This window comes from Salvelinus alpinus, chromosome 11 (assembly GCF_045679555.1).
Source record: "Salvelinus alpinus chromosome 11, SLU_Salpinus.1, whole genome shotgun sequence".
NCBI classification, from domain to species: domain Eukaryota; kingdom Metazoa; phylum Chordata; class Actinopteri; order Salmoniformes; family Salmonidae; genus Salvelinus; species Salvelinus alpinus.
Window position 1 is genome coordinate 31,875,624 of NC_092096.1, and position 16,947 is coordinate 31,892,570.

General features: G+C 48.3%; 1 protein-coding gene across 2 annotated transcripts in view; it reads right to left on the minus strand.

Moving 5' to 3' along the window:
• The window catches only part of LOC139533947 (FYVE, RhoGEF and PH domain-containing protein 6-like), a 36,281-nt gene extending 19,354 nt beyond the window's left edge, over positions 1-16,927 (minus strand). For both annotated transcript variants that reach the window (XM_071332489.1, XM_071332488.1), the window contains exons 1-5: positions 16,628-16,927; positions 7,708-10,024; positions 2,968-3,085; positions 1,926-1,993; positions 1,740-1,770 (exon numbers count right to left, since the gene is read on the minus strand). In XM_071332489.1, coding sequence (XP_071188590.1) covers positions 1,740-1,770; positions 1,926-1,993; positions 2,968-3,085; positions 7,708-10,024; positions 16,628-16,637 — 2,544 coding nt within the window. In that variant the 5' untranslated portion in view covers positions 16,638-16,927. The remainder of the gene's footprint in view (positions 1-1,739; positions 1,771-1,925; positions 1,994-2,967; positions 3,086-7,707; positions 10,025-16,627) is intronic.
• Between the last annotated feature and the right edge of the window lie 20 nt (positions 16,928-16,947).

Below are 16,947 nucleotides of genomic sequence, written 5' to 3' on the forward strand. Positions count from 1 at the left end.
ACACACACACACACACACACACACACACACACACACACACACACACACACACACACACACACACACACACACACACACACACACACACACACACACACACACACACACACACACACACACACACACACACACACACACACACACACACACACACACAACTGAGGCAGCACTCTCACACTGCCTAGTGAGCCAACACCTTGCATGTGGAAGGAAGTATTGAGACAACCAGGGCAGGGGCCCAATGTGCTGGTGAACACTCTCACACACCCACAATAAAACACGCACAGCTGCAGTGTGAAGGACCAAAACATGTATCCCTAGAAAACATGTCAAAAGTCAAGTCAAAATATAATACAACACATTATTGTACACAACATATCAACTGAGAACCATCCTATAGGGTATAAGGGAGGACTTACATGTGAAACCAAAATAAACACAACAGGCGCACACACACACACACACACACACACACACACACACACACACACACACACACACACACACACACACACACACACACACACACACACACACACACACACACACACACACACACACACACACACACACACACACACACACACACACACAGGATTAGCCGAGGCATTTCTAAGTCTGGGGGTCCTCCACCCACGCACTCACTGCAGGAAGCAGCTGTTCTGTGGTCAGGGGCAGCCATGGCCATGGAGACTGGAGAATGTGATTTGACCTCTTTCTTTAAGTCTCCCCCCTCTACTGTGTCTCTCTCTCATCTCTCTTTCTCTCTCCCTCTCTCTCATGCTCAGCCCCATATTCAAAATGAATCCCATAGTGGGTCCTGTTTAAGGCAGACAGACAGGGCGACACTTGGCCCTGAGTGTGTGTGTGTGTGTGTACCTGTGATTCCCCTTTCGGACAGTCTGAAAGCCACTCCCAAGAGGAAATCTAATATCGACTCTGCAGCCGTCTCAGACAAATTGTGGGTTTAGAGAGATTTTAGAGACTAGGCTATGCGAGACAAATAAAGGCTGGATTAAATCATTTTTCCATTAAATAAATAAAACATTGAAATCCAACAGAAGGTCTATCTTCCGCTGCAAAAATCAAATCCTTTTTCAGAGCTCAGAACAGCTTGACCTGGCTGGTACAGTTGACCACCTCAGCTTGACACAGCTCAGCCCTGCCCAGTAGACCAGACCAGTACAGTAATCACAACACCACCACCGTGAGTAAACATCACTCATCAGAGATCCCACACACACCTGTCACCTCCCCCTGAGACCAACATCAAAGCACCCAGCTCTGTCGTCACGGTTACCTGCTCCACTTTTCACCCCAACAGGCACAGAGCGGGGACGTTATTCCTCCCACCAAGCAGGAGCAGTGAGCTAGCTAGCCGGTAGTTAAATATAATGAAACAACTCTAGCCTATGTTTCCACTCTATAAAGCCACCACTTGAAAGCTGAAACTAGCAACACATGCTTGACTCCTTAGCTTCCTTTATGATTTACATCTCAGTGTTTATCACTGATCCTGCTAAGTGTGATACCTCCCAAAAACAACAGCAACAGTTCTACCACAGACAACTCCACTGCTGAGAACTGCTGCCTCGGGGGCAGGGGAGAAAGGCAACACAGCACAGCTAGTCGAAGGCTTGCTGGGTAACACCATTGAACACACATAACACACAGATAACACACGGATAACACACAGATATGGTGCTCATCAAAAGCCCAGCGGCTTAACTGATACTTACTATGTGAAGAAGCTTCAGGACGTCCACAAACCTGGAGGGAGAGGAGATTGGTGTAAACATTATATGACAAAAAAAGACACACAGACACACACACCCAATCAAGGACTTCATCATGAGAATATTCCACAGAATCGTTTCTTGTTTTTAGAGGTGGTGTGTGTGTCTGTGTGTGTCTCGGGTACTCACACTTTCTCAGAGCTCATGATCTCCTGGGCGATATGCACCACCTTTTTCCTCTTCACCTCATCCTCTTGCTGGAACGACAGACAGACAGACAGACAGACAGACAGACAGAGAGTCAGACAGACAGATAGACAGACAGACAGACAGATAGACAGATAGATAGAGAAAAGCACAGCATTCAGTCAATGTAGTGAAAAAAGCTAGCTAGCTATATTCTAAACGTTACAGACATACTTCCACTTACAAGGTCACTGCAGCCCACCATCTGACTGTCCTGCTATAGTATGCATAGGCACAATAATCTGCCCATTTGCTGTTTCTAAACAGACACTCCAACAGAGAGTATGTCCGAAAACAGAGCTGCCGTTTCACACGTCTCTTCCCCTCGCTACTCTCTATCCACTTCAGCTATCTTCTCTACCCTCTGCACTCTCCCTCCCTCCCTCCCTCTCTCTCTCTCTCTCCCTCTTTCAGTTTGATAGTGAGTGGTCTGGGGTGGAAATGAGGCGGTCTTAATTTGGATAGTGGCCTTGCCCTTGTGTGACTGAAGGGGCCTCCTGCTCCTAATTGTGTGTGTGTGTGCTCGTGTTTTTGTCTGTTACAGACACAGGCTTTTAGAGTATCATAAATAGGGTCAGACAGGACAAAGCAATCAGCCATTTTCAGAGTTATTCCTGCCCCCTAAACCCTCTATGTCTGACCCCCCCCCAGACAGAATGACAGCCCCATCACACGCAGGCACAGTGTGATATTCCCCACCTGCCTTTCTTTACTTCATAGAGCCCTGTGCCCAGCACCCATTTTGGCTCCATGACGCGTGTCTGATAGTGTCGTTATCACTCGTGTTACACCTGCCAATATCTTTCCTGTTATACCACCTGTCATCACTGTCCTCACTCTGTCTCAGTAACATCCCCTCTGTTATCACTCATGCCTAGGACCTACCAGAGCAAACACATCTAAAGAACCCTACCGTAACCTTATTGACAAGGCCGCCACATCCACTGTGTATCGGGTTGTGTGTGTGTGTATTAAAGATAGATACCTGTCTGTCTTCTTCTGACAGCTCCAGGTGCTCCTTGCTGGAGGTGGAGCTGTTGTCATCCTCGTCAGAGCTGTGGACTTCCTCCTCAGAGTGAGCATCATCCAATCCATGCCAGCCCCTGCAGGCAAAACAGGAAGTCCCGGTCACCGCATTATCCTCATGGTTATCAGCCAGAGTGTGTGAGCGCTTACACATACAGTATGTATATGCAAGCATACCACGTACACACACTTCTGAATAGACTTTTTAATGTTTTATGGGAACAGTAATTGGCACGATGTCTCTACAGCCACGGGACTAGGATGATCTCCAGCCTGAAGCACGGATGTCAAAACGTTGTCCACAGCTATACTTGAGTAAACATAGTTGCCATGAAGACTCCACAGACAGCCTGTCTGCTGGCAGCAGGGCACCGGCCTGCTCTTCAGTCAGCTGATACAGGTCTGTCTGCTGAGTGGCACAAGTAGCAACATGTGTTTGTGCCACTAATGTTTTCATCTTGGCTTCACAGCCTATACAGGAAATGTTATCACAGCTGGATTTTGAACCAAACAAACCAAAAGTACTGTCTACTTTCTAATCTGGAGGACTCATAAGATACTGTCACTCTCTTTATTTTGACCACTTTGTCTTTCCTTCCCTCTCTCTCAGCTACCCCTCTTTCCCTCTCCTCTTGTCTCTCCTTCTTCCCTCTATACCCTGTTTCTCTTCCCTACCCCCATCTTTTCCTCTTTTCTCCCATTCTTTCACTCTCTCTTTCCTCCCATTCTTTCACTCTCTCTTTCACTTCCATTCTCACTCCCTAGACAGGCCTTCCTGCACACTGGGTCAGGCACAGAGCGCCTCTTGTTTACTGCCTGAGGCTAGTTACATAAACTAAGCAGGCTAAGAAGCTTGGGAAACACTACAGATTCACGACACACATACACACTCTTTCAAACAACCACAACGGCACACAAATACACACATGCTTGCAAGCACACGCACACACACAAGCATGCACAAATGCAAGCATCTTTCAAATGATGAAACACACATAAACAGGGGCAAAAATCACACAGTGAAAGATAAACACTTATATTATCCAACTGGAGTACCAGATCTGGGCAGCTAGATATATGTGGAAATGTTACATACAGCTCTTTACTGCTGAACTCTTGAGTCTAATATTTCCCTTCACCTGCCCTTCTTTATACTTGTCCAGTAATCTGATTGACCTGCCTTTATCTCATGGCCCCAGAGTGGCGTAACAAAATACTGGTTTGAGCACGCACGCACGCACGTGCACTGCACACACACAACCGCACACACACAACTGCCTTTTGATATATGAGGTGAACACACACACAAGAACACTTGAATGAGGATGTGATTACAGTGAGTTGGGAGTAGGGTTGCAAAGGGCCGGAAAATTCCGGCAAATTTCTGGAAATTTTCCATGGAAAGTTAAGCACGGGAATTTTGCTTAAATTCATCAAAAAAAGTCAGCTTATAACAGTGAACCTTTTTTTGTGGGATACACATAAGGCAATTCTAGGTCTTGTGGCATATTTTGGTTAAACTATTCCCAATTCAATGGGATTGCAACCCTCTGCATGCACAGTGCATTCTTCCATCACATGTACAGCTGATTCTCAAGATCTTTCACACTAATGAAATGCTATTGAGCCCACACTACTACACTGCCTGAGCCAAAGACTACATGCTTTCTGGTAAGTTTTTATTACAATACTGGGTGGGGTGAATATATTTTATATGACATACATGATTTTTTGTTAACTAGTAAATAGTAGCCACCAGCAAAATGTGTTTAAATCATTTATAACTTGTTAACAATTTCTGCTAGTTAGTTTTTGCTACCATGTGGGTTTTAGCTTGCTTGAGCCTGCTAACTGAGGAGTGTTAATTCATACATGTTTCATTTTAAAAGATTTATCTTACAAAGGAGTTGTTTAATCTAACTGCTTAACTATCTGTATTTTTTTTTTTTTTTTTACTTGTTATTTCTAATCTTAACAGGAAAATGCCACGGGCACTATCTGATGTGTGGATACATTTCACTGCAGCTAATGTAGAAGGAAAAGCTGTGTACGTTTGCAAATACTGTGCCAATCATATGTGAAGAATGCAACAAAGATGCAGAATCATCTGGCCAAGTGCATAAAGTTCCCTCAGCGCTCACAACAAGCAACCTCTGACAAAAGTCCCTCTACTGCTATTCGAGGTGAAAATCATGAATCAGACACCTTATCGATAGCAACAGCTCATGGTCCTCCTGGAATCAGAAGTTTTTTGACTCAATGGAGAAACGTAGTCAGATAAATGCTGATGAATGTCTTGCTTGAGCTGTGTATGCAACTGGTTCACCTCTGATGCTCACAGGCAATGTGTATTGGAAGAGATTTCTGAATGTTCTTCGCCCAGCATACACCCCTCCAACCAGACATGCTTTATCTACTCATTTGCTGGATGCAGAGTTCAACAGAGTTCAAGTGAAGGTCAGGTAAATCATAGAGAAAGCAGAGAGACTTCTGCCTGAAGCCCATACACGCCGCAGCGTACATGTTGAACCCCAAGTATGCTGGCAAGAGCATTCTGTCTGGTGCAGAGATCAACAAGGCCTATGGCGTCATCATTACCGTGTCTCGCCACTTTGACCTGGATGAGGGCAAGGTTCTTGGCAGTCTGGCGAAGTACACTTCCAAGCAAGGGCTTTGGGATGGAGATGCAATATGGCAGTCGTGCCAAAATATCTCATCAGCCACCGGGTAGAAGGAACTTTGTGGATCTGAGACTCTTTCCCCTGTTGCCTCCATCATCCTCCAAATCCCACCAACATCAGCCGCTTCAGAGCGCAACTGGTCCTTGTTTGGAAACACACACACTAAAGCACGCAACAGGCTGACCAATACATGGGTTGAAAAATTGGTGGCCATCTGGGCAAATTTGAGGCTTTTTGAGCCTGACAACAAGCCATCCTCAACAAGGTTGGAAAGTGACAGTGAAGATGAGGCCTCAGAGTCTGATGTTCAAGAGGTGGACATTGAGGAGGTCCAGGGAGAAGACATGGAAGCCTGAGAGGAAGACAACCAAAGCTTTAGTTTCTAAACTATCATATAAAAAACTATCATTTTTTCTAAACTATCATCATGTATGTTGAAAACGTTTTTGGGAGATGCGATGGATCATTGGGGATCATCCAATAACCCTTTATTTTGTTGTTCAGTGAACTCATCCCATGTGAAGAGTCAACTAATTTAATTAAAGTTGAATTCGTAACTACATTTTTATTACATTTTTTCTAATGGAAGGATTTCATCATTTGCAATTATGTCTACTTATGATAAGGTAAAAGGTTTATGTTTCTGTCTCCATATGATATGGTAAATATATCCAATGCAAAAAACATCTACATTGAAATGGTATTATATTAATTTGCATATATTTCCATGAATTCCCATATATTCCCGTTAATTCCCATATATTTCCGTTAATTCCCACGGAAGGTTTCCACCTCTGAATATTCCCCAAAATGTGCAAACCTAGTTGGGAGGCCTGACTCTTGTTAGCAAGGACCGTGTCCAGTCCATTCACTCATCCACACACACAAATATTTTAGTGTCCAATACAGTAGCAAAATATTAAATTACGTTGAGTCATTCAAAAAGGGGTTCACTGAGAATAGGAAAGAGAGTGAGAAACCGAAAGAGAGATGGGAGAGAGAGATGGCAGAAAGAAAGGGAACAGGAGAGAAAGGGAGAGATATGGGAGAAGGGACAGGAAGAGATGAGAAAGCGAGAGCAAGAGAGTGGGAGGGAGGGAGAAGGAGAGAGAGGCTGGTGGTTGCTGGAGGTTTATTTTCCCTGTTCAGAGTGCAGTGTGGCGTTTCTGCGATTTTCAGATATTTCCTGCTCTGGCCACTGAAAATAACCCACAGGAAAACAGTCCAACCTGCTGCACATCAATGCTCTATTCACAGCCTGGATGGCTAACACTGAAGCTAACTCTCACACTAGTACAAGCACAGCCTGCCAATGCTAACGCTCACACAAACACAGCATGTTGGTCAACGTTGTAAATACGATGTAACAATGGGTATAGTACACACAATGTAGTTACATTGTACCTGACATGGTCTTACCACCATGTAAATCCATAGTTTTAGCACTAAAGTGGGAACAAGACTGTAAAGTGAAAACTAACTCTCACACAAGCACAACCTGGGCACTGGCCTAAATACTACAATACTTACAGTCTCACTGTGACACAGTACACATACACACACACACACAAATAGAAACCACTGAACACAGTACACACACCCATGGCATTGTTCTAGGTTCAAAATCAAAACATTTACTGTAAATTGCTCGAGTCTCTCTTTCCAGGAAATCTGATTCATGAAGCATTAAAGCTCATTAAAAGTGACACATCTATGACTGTTGTGGTACATTAACACTACGGTAGCAAAAAGTATCATGATGTAATAACTGAGTTATTTACTGTAGGCAACTAATGATCAAAGGATTATGATCAGCTCTGTAACTCTGGATTCGTTGAAACCTAAGTTGCCCATGACACACGAGAGGCACTATGCAATCAGACAACAAAATAACACACACACTCTGTTGAAACCTAACCCAGACCCTTTGTGTGTGTAGACAAAGGAAGAAAGAATTCCCACTCACACGCACAGTCGCACACACACACACCACACACACTGTGACACACATGCTGTACCTCTCATAGTCAATGGAATGGGGTCGCTTATAGTCGCAGTGGCTCTCGTATGGATCCTGCACCTCATAGACGTCTGAGTCACTGTGTCTGTGTGTGCTTGGGTCCAGACTGTGTGTGAGTGGCCAGCCCAGCCGTGCGCTGAGGAAAGGCAGGTTCATGTACTCCGGTATCTCCTCATACAGAGGAACATTCTCATACTCCACCGACCCCTCTCCATCCCCGCCAGACACCCCCGTGCTGCCGTTGGACTGGTCCACCATCCCCGTCCGTCCGCCCGGCTCCACGCTGGTACAATCCAGAGACTCGCCGCTTCTGGCCAGTAACCGTGGCAACATCCTGACAGACAACCGCAGCTCCAGAAGCTTCCGGAAGGAAAGGCTCCTCTTGGTGCCGTCGGCGCGAGCCAGCAGGTCAGCCGAGGAGAAGGACTGGGCCCTCTGTTTCCCCCCCAGCAGAGCTGCTTTCCCCTGGGGGGCCCCTTGGCTGCTGCCGCCGCTGCTGTGTCTGGAGGAGCTCTGCCTGCTGAAGAAGGGCCTTGGGAAGCGCCAGGCTGGTTTCTCATGTGGGGTGGCAGGCAGCTCCCTCATGGGGGTGTTGGCGTGGTGCGGAGGGGGTGGAGGGGGGGTGATGGACGGGGGGGCACCCGCTGGCAGGCTGTGTCTCTGGGGCTTCCTGGGCGGGGCCCTGGGTGACCCCCCCTCTTCCGCTGAGCTGGCCTTCCTTGTCATGCCGACGGGGGGCGGGCGGCAGCTGAGCTTGATCTGTTTGGGCAGGCTCCGGGTGATGGGGTAGCGCTCAAAGTCTCCGTACCCGTCCTCCGCTTCTTCTTCCTTCTCCTCCTCTTCCTCCCCTCCTCCTCCTCTTCTCTCTGAGGTCAGTGCGTTAAGCTCAGGCTGAGAGAGCAAGTCCAGAGAGTGGGAGGTGTTTCGGTTGAGGGAGGGGGGACAGTGGATGGCTCTGTGGAGGCGGGGGGAGAGGGACTTCTGTCTAGGTGGAGGCACAGGGTGAGGCTCCTCTTCAACTTCAGGGTCCTGGGAGGGTGAGGGACTGTCATACACTCCCTGGGTGTGTTCTTCCTTCTCTGAGGTGAGACATCTCCCCCCACTCCCCTCAGTCTCCCCCACCTCTCCCCCCTGTGTGCGGTTCTTTGTCTCCCTCTCATGGGTGCTGGCCTCCAGGCCGTCCTGCCTTACCAGGGCTGGCTTACGGGGCTTACGTGGCAGCGGCACGGGCAGGGGCTTACTGGGGGCGGCAGGGAACGAGAGGTCAGTGGGTAGCCTGGGTATTCTGGAACACTGTGTACTATTGTCTGTGTGGGAGGGGGTGCTGTCAGGCTCACTGTCCACCTGGGAGGGGGCGAGGTTGGGGGGTAAAATCTGTGGGGGGGTGCGGGTGGGTGGAACTATCTGAGAGGGGGTGTGGGTGGGGGGGACTGTCTGTGGGGGGGTGCGAATAGGGGAGACTTCCAGTGGGAGGATGAGGGGAGTGGGAATGGTGTCAGTCTCATTGCAGTCTATATTACAGCTGTCAGTGTATGTCTGTTCTGCATTAGAAGCTTTAGTCTGTGTAAGTGTTTCTGCCACCTCAAGAACATTACATGACTGGTCCCCTGAACCAGTCTGATACCGCTGACCCTCCTGTCCTTTCTGGTTCCTCTGTCTCTCCTCTTTGTTCCCCTGCAGCTTCTCCTCATCCCTGCTCCCCTCTCCATCCCTCTGCCCCTCCTGTCTCTGGGGTTTGTCCTTGAGCCTGAGATGGAGGGTGTTGGTCACTCCTCCGCTCTTCTCACTGTCTCCGTTCTCTGTTTTACCCGGCCGATTGGCTACCAGCGTTCCAATGCTTTCCGTGGCATTCCCGTTTGGCCAGGAGCCGAGCGTATCGCTCCCGACCTCTGTAACGTTCCCATTCCCTAGTCGTTTGCATTGGGAGCAGTCCTGGAGTCCGCAGGAGCACGTAGGAATGATGTAGTCCGAGTCGCGCAGGATGGGCTGCGACAGGATCCCGTTTCTGGAGTTGAGGAAGGAGAGGCTGTCGTCCCCAGCCCCGCTGCACTTCTGGGAAGGGGTTTGGGGTACTCTGGGTCTGAGGGGTGGGGGAGAAGCCGGGGCTTGAGGGGCGGAGGGTTTGGAGAGGCATGGTTTGGGCGCCACAGCAGGTTTGGCTCTCTTTAGCGCAGCAGGGGAGGGTTGGGTAAGAAGGGGGGAGGGTTGGGAAGGCTGGGAGAGGAGAAGATCAGGTTTGGGAGCGATGGGAGGAGGCGAGAGCTTCACCGAGGGGGCGAGTTTGGGTTTGGGAGCCACTGGCGGCTTCTTCACACCTGTAGAGAATTAGAGGAGGAGGAAGAGTGAGGAGTAGACATTAGACAATGCTGGGGAGGGGGGCTGCTAAAGAAAGAAGTGACCCTTTAACCTTTATGGCTGCTTAAAGGCACAAGCAGGAGGCAAAAAGCAAAACAGAGCACATTCCACTGCCCTGCTGTAATGCATGCACTACCCTGGATATCCCTTGACCCCCCCCCCCCCCCCCCCCCGCACATCGACACATACCAACCAGTCAGCAGCAGCACAGAGACACCTCGTGGGGTAAGAGGGGACAGGGCAAGGGTCAGAGGATCAACCTCTAGAGGTCAATGGGATTTTTAGCTCACTAAGGAAGGTTGGGCACAAATGGTCAGAAAGTGAAAGAATGAAAGAACCAAATGATTCCTGTACTCATATATTCACTGTGTTCTGTCTGTACAGAAAAGCTGAACAATCAAAAAAACGAACTATAACCTAAGCGACATCACATCTCCCACAAATAAAAAACTTTGACGGTAATGCAATTACTGTGTGAATGTGTCTCTAAGCGGGCACCACACATGCCCGTGGGAGGTTGAGCCAGCACTACATGGATAACTGGATTATGAATACAGACCTCTGCATTGAATATGAGACACTCGTTCCTGCATTGAAGGTCCTTCAATATCAGGTGAAGAATGACGATCCTCATGATGGTTATGAAACACTATAGCAAGGGCCTCCCGGGTGGCGCAGTGGTCTAGGGCACTGCATCGCAGCGCTAGCTGTGCCACCAGAGTCTCTGGGTTCGCGCCCAGGCTCTGTCGCAGCCGGCCGCGACCGGGAGGTCCGTGGGGCGACGCACAATTGGCCTAGCGTCGTCCGGGTTAGGGAGGGTTTGGCCGGTAGGGATATCCTTGTCTCATCGCGCTCCAGCGACTCCTGTGGCGGGCCGGGCGGTGCCCGCAGTGCGCTAACTAAGGGGGCCAGGTGCACGGTGTTTCCTCCGACACATTGGTGCGGCTGGCTTCCGGGTTGGAGGCGCGCTGTGTTAAGAAGCAGTGCGGCTTGGTTGGGTTGTGCTTCGGAGGACGCATGGCTTTCGACCTTCGTCTCTCCCGAGCCCGTACGGGAGTTGTAGCGATGAGACAAGATAGTAATTACTAGCGATTGGATACCACGAAAATTGGGGAGAAAAGGGAGGGGGGGGGGGGGTGAAATAATAATAATAAATGAAACACTATAGCACCACACCTCTCCTCCTAAGGTGTTAGGAATCGTCAGTGGTAGACAAATGTTACATACATGATCATCTATGCCATTGCCAAGAGTTCTCTTAATATACAGTTAATCCACTGATTCCCTAATATCTGGATGCACAAGTCATTGAGTGCAGCTGTCTTACTGTCTTACTTTGTTTTTGTCCTAGTAGGCCTACGTAATAGATCAGATGAATTAGGCTAATGCCATTGATTTCCCAGAAAGTGCACACACCTGGATTATATCCTAAATCAGTTGCTGATTAAAAGTGAGGGAAGAGACTGGCTACTGCAAATCCTCTGAGGTTGCAGAGAAGCTTTACAGGCGGCTCTCCATAAAGGAGGATTCCTCACGAAACTAGAACAAAATAAGATCCAGATTTTTTTCCTCCACAAAATGTAATTCATAGAAGGGTCCTTTGGAGGAAGTTTTATTGACATATATTTGGCATTTGTATCTTAAAACATAATAGATAAATAATTAATTGAACACATTTTGGCCTTACTTTAAGACTCCATAGTGTTTCATCTGTAGGCGCTACAAAGTAAAAGTCTGTGTCATATGAAGCTTTACCGATTGCTAAGTGATATGAATAGTATTTTGATTTTAACAACACATTTCTTACATACATTTATGAATATTGCAAAATATAAACATGAATATTGAAAATATACAATGTTTGATTTGGCACATTTTTCAATATATTTTTGAACATAATATTCTCTGCTAGTTTTATACTTATGTGTCACGCGGGACTAGGTGGGTGCAGGAATCAGACGCAGAGAGAGTTCCACTGGGGTATAGTGCTCTTTACTAAGGCACACACAAAATATAAGCCCAACAATATAGGGCGCGGACATACAACGTGACAACCCAAAAACCACAGGGTGTCAAGTGTAAGAAAGAAAATATACCTCAGCCTACAATGCACACACGTAACAAAATAAAGACAAAACAAAGGAAATAAAGGTCAGAACGTGACAGTACCCCCCCAAAGGTGCGGACTCCGGCCGCAAAACCTGAACCTATAGGGGAGGGTCTGTGTGGGCGTCTGTCCGCGGTGGCGGCTCTGGCGCGGGACGTGGACCCCACTTCACCACAGTTTTTGTCCGCCTCCTTAATAACCGCCCCCGTGGCCTCTTACGAGCGGCGATCCTCGCCGCCGCCCTTGGCCTGGGAACCCCAATAAATGGGCTCACAGGACTGAGGGACGCCTCTGGACTGAAAGGCACCTCTGGACTGAGGGGCAGCTCCGGACTGAGGGGCAGCTCCGGACTGAGGGGCAACTCAGGACTGAGGGGTAACTCCGGACTGAGGGTTAACTCAGGACTGAGGGGCAGCTCAGGACTGAGGGGTAGCTCAGGACTGAGGGGCAGCTCCGGACTGAAGGGCAGCTCCGGACTGAGAGACAGCTCAGGACTGAGAGATAGCTCCTGACTGGCGGACGGCTCTGGCAGCTCCTGACTGGCGGACGGCTCTGGCAGCTCCTGACTGGCGGACGGCTCTGGCGGCTCCTGACTGGCGGACGGCTCTGGCGGCTCCTGACTGGCGGACGGCTCTGGCGGCTCCTGACTGGCGGACGGCTCCTGACTGGCGGGCGGCTCTGGCGGCTCCTGACTGACGGACGGCTCTAGCGGCTCAGGACAGACGGGCGGCTCTGATGGCTCAGGACAGACGGGCAGCTCAGGCGGCGCTGGACAGACGGGCAGCTCAGGCGACGCTGGACAGACGGGCAGCTCAGGCGGCGCTGGACAGACGGGCAGCTCAGGCGACGCTGGACAGACGGGCAGCTCAGGCGGCGCTGGACAGATGGGCAGCTCAGGCGGCACTGGACAGACGGGCAGCTCAGGCGGCGCTGGACAGACGGGCGCACCTGTAGGGAGGAGACGGAGAGACAGCCTGGTGCGTGGGGCTGCCACAGGACCCACCAGGCTGGGGAGACCTACAGGAGGCTTGGTGTTAGGAGGAGGCACCTGAAGGACCGGGCTGTGGGGGAGCACTGGAGCTTTGGTGCGCAGCCTTGGCACCACTCCCCCAGGCTGGATAACTACTCTAGCCCGGACCCTCCAGAGTGCAGGCACAGGTTGAACCGGGCTGTGGGTAAGCACTGGAGATCTAGTGCCTACTACGCGCACCTCTCCCTTAGGCTCCACTCCCACATTTGCCCGGCACGAGCGAAGCGCAGGCATAGGACACACTGCACCCTCCCAGCGCCCCGGAGACACAGCACGCAGAGCCGGCGCAGGATACCCTGGACCGAAACGGCGTACCGGAGACCAGACACGCTGAGCAGGCACCTTACGCCCTGGCTGGATGCCCACACTCGCATGACACTTTCGGGGGGCTGCCCTATAGCGCACCGGGCTATGGGCACGTACTGGCGACACCATGCGCTTAACCGCATAACACGGTGCCTGACCAGTAACGCGCTGCTTATAATAAGCACGAGGAGTGAGCTCAGGTCTGCTACCTGGCTTAGCCACACTCCCCGTGTGCCCTCCCCCCCAAAAAAATTTGTGGGCTGCCTCTCGTACCTGTCGAGCTGCCGTGCTGCCTCCTCATATCGCCGCCGCCTCCAGCTCTGCTTTGGGGCGGCGATATTCCCCAGCCTGTGCCCAGGGTCCTTCTCCGTTTAAAATCTCCTCCCATGTCCAGGAGTCCTGAGTTCTGCTGCTGTCCTTTACCACGCTGCTTGGTCCGGTTTTGGTGGGTGTTTCTGTATGAGTGTTTGTTGCCACACGGTACTGTTTCGGTTTTGTTCGTTTCACGTTTATTGTTTTTGTATTTTGTACTCCATCACTCTCCTTGGTCAAATAGCCTTTACACAGCTTGGAGGTGGATTTTGGGGCATTGTCCTGTTGAAAAACAAATGATAGTCCCATTAAGCCCAAACCAGATGGTATGGCATATTGCTGCAGAATGCTGTGGTAGCCATGCTGGTTAAGTGTGCCTTGAATTCTAAATAAATCACTGACAGTGTCACCAGCAAAGCACCCCAACACCATCACACCTCCTCCATGCTTCACGGTGGGAACCACACATAAGGAGATCAAAACGTTCACCTACTCTGCGTCTCACAAAGACACAGCGGTTGGATTTAACATTTGGACTCATCAGACCAAAGGACATATTTCCACTGGTCTAATGTTCATTGCTCGTGTTTCTTGGCCCAAGAAAGTCTCTTCTTATTATTGGTGTCCTTTCGTAGTGGTTTCTTTGCAGAAATTCGACCATGAAGGCCTGATTCACACAGTCTCCTCTGAACAGTTGATCTTGAGATGTGTCTTACTTGTACTCTGTGAAGCATTTATTTGGGCTGCGATCTGAGGTGCAGTTAACTCTAATGAACTTATCCTCTGCAGCAGAGGTAACTCTGGGTCTTTCTTTCCTGTGGCGGTCCTCATGAGAGCCAGTTTCATCATATCGCTTGATGGTTTTTGCGACTGCACTTGAAGAAACTTTCAAAGTTTTTGAAATTTTCCGGATTGACCTTCATGTGTTAAAGTAACGATGGACTGTCGTTTCTCTTTGCTTACTTGAGCTGTTCTTGCCATAATATGGACTTGGTCTTTTACCAAATAGGGATATCTTCTGTATACCACCCCTACCTTGTCACAACACAACTGATTGGCTCAAATGCATTAAGGAAAGAAATTCCACAAATTAACTTTTAACAAGGCACACCTGTTAATTTAAATGCATTCCAGGTGACTACCTCATGAAGCTGGTTGAGAGAATGCCAAGCGTGTGCAAAGCTGTCACCAAGGCAAAGGGTGGCTACTTTGAAAAATTTGTTTAACACATTTTTGATTACTACATGATTCCATATGTGTTATTTCATAGTTTTGATGTCTTCACTATTATTCTACAATGTAGAAAATAGTAAAAATAAAGAAAACCCTGGAATGAGTAGGTGTGTCCAAACTTTTGATTGGTACTGTATGTAAGAAATGTGTTATTGAAATCAAAAGACTACTAATATTACAGAGCAAGCCGCAAAGCTTCATATGACACCAACTTTTGCTAAATTGCACCTACAGATGAAACATTATGGAGTCTTAAAGGATAAGGGGAAAAAATAAATGTTGGTTTAGGTCAAAAAGTCACAAATATTCCAACTTCAATTCATTTTTTCTCAATTATGCTTTAAGATACAAATGTCGAATATATGTCAACAATTGTATGGATTACATTTCGTGAAAATCCCCCAAATCGTGGTATTCATTTTATTTTGTTCTAGTTTGTTGAGGAATCACCCAACAGTCTTCTAGCTTGGTATTTCGCTATTAACATTTCCGTTTTTTCAGACCTTAGGTTCTGTGAATTGTGGGAGAACCATTGCGGTGACTGGAGTTTTCTGGCTTGTTTATTTTCGGTGGAGAAAATGTGTTCTCAGCTTCAATGGCACCAACCCAAGTAGAATCCCGTGTCACCTCGCTGCATGCGTCCTTGTCCTAGTCTGTTCACTCTGGTTCAAAATGTTTTCGAATCTTTTGCTGAGTATGACCTGAACGATTTCATTGCACTGACTGATTCTGAAGTTGGCTGTGTGTGTTGTGAAATATGTGCGTCCTATATGCTATCCATAATGAGATGGCCAAAAGGATATGGCCTCGTTTTCTGCTCGACTGGGCTGGATCAGGGCTACTGACTGGCCGGGCGAGTGCTACACCACGAGAAGCGGTGTCACGGAGCGGATGTGCATGAAGCCTGAATGACCCTCTAGATACTCATGGAAAAATCTGTAAACTTCAGTGCCAAATCCCCTTTGCCTCAACGTATTGAAAAGTCATCGGTTTAGTGGTTGACAATCGCTGCTTTAAGTTATATAACCACGTTTGAAAGTTTGAAAAAAATCAATTGCGCATCTGACTGCATCAAAACAGGAGGACAGATGTTACACAAAGGAGCTGAATGTATCTGCCCTCTCATACACGCTCTCTTTCTCTCTTCGCATTTGGCTGATACATCAATTGTGTTGCATGTACTCTTGTTGGAGTATTCTAACCAGAATGACTGTTCTCCCTAAATCATGAGCGGGTGGAAACTGCTCATCTTTGCCACTACTACGCCTTCGGAGAGGTAACGTTATCATTATGAAAAACAGTCATTACAATGTAATAACCTGTGGATCCTAAATCATGAGCGGGTGAAAACTGCTCATCTTTGCCACTACGCCTTCGGAGGTAACGTTATCATTATGAAAAACAGTAATTACAATGTAATAACCTGGAAAAGCTGAGCTATGTTGCTGCAAAAGTAACATAACTTAAATGTTTTTGCTTTTCTGGATTTGCTTGGTAAAACTCTTAACTGCAAACGCACTCAAATAAACTGCTTTGTCGACAAAATGCAACTACTTAGCCATCCAGGAAACAAACCTGTGCTCATGACTCCCGACTTGCTCCTTTCTTTACTCCATGAGTAAACTTGCTTTCAATGGAACGGCACGGAATTTCGTGAATTTTCTTTTTCATGCGCCATTGTCAGTCAGTCTCAAAGAACACCAGGTAAACAACATAAAAATAAACAAAATGTAGCTTATATCACCGACTGAAACGTGAATAAACTGTTTCCTCTAGTCCCCCTTTTTCCAGTTTTCTGGAGTTTCGTCCAAGGCGCTGTTTCCTTCCCTTGCTCCCGGCTGAGGACGTTGCATTTCCCCGCGTGACCACTGGAGGAATCCTGTCGCTACTGCTCG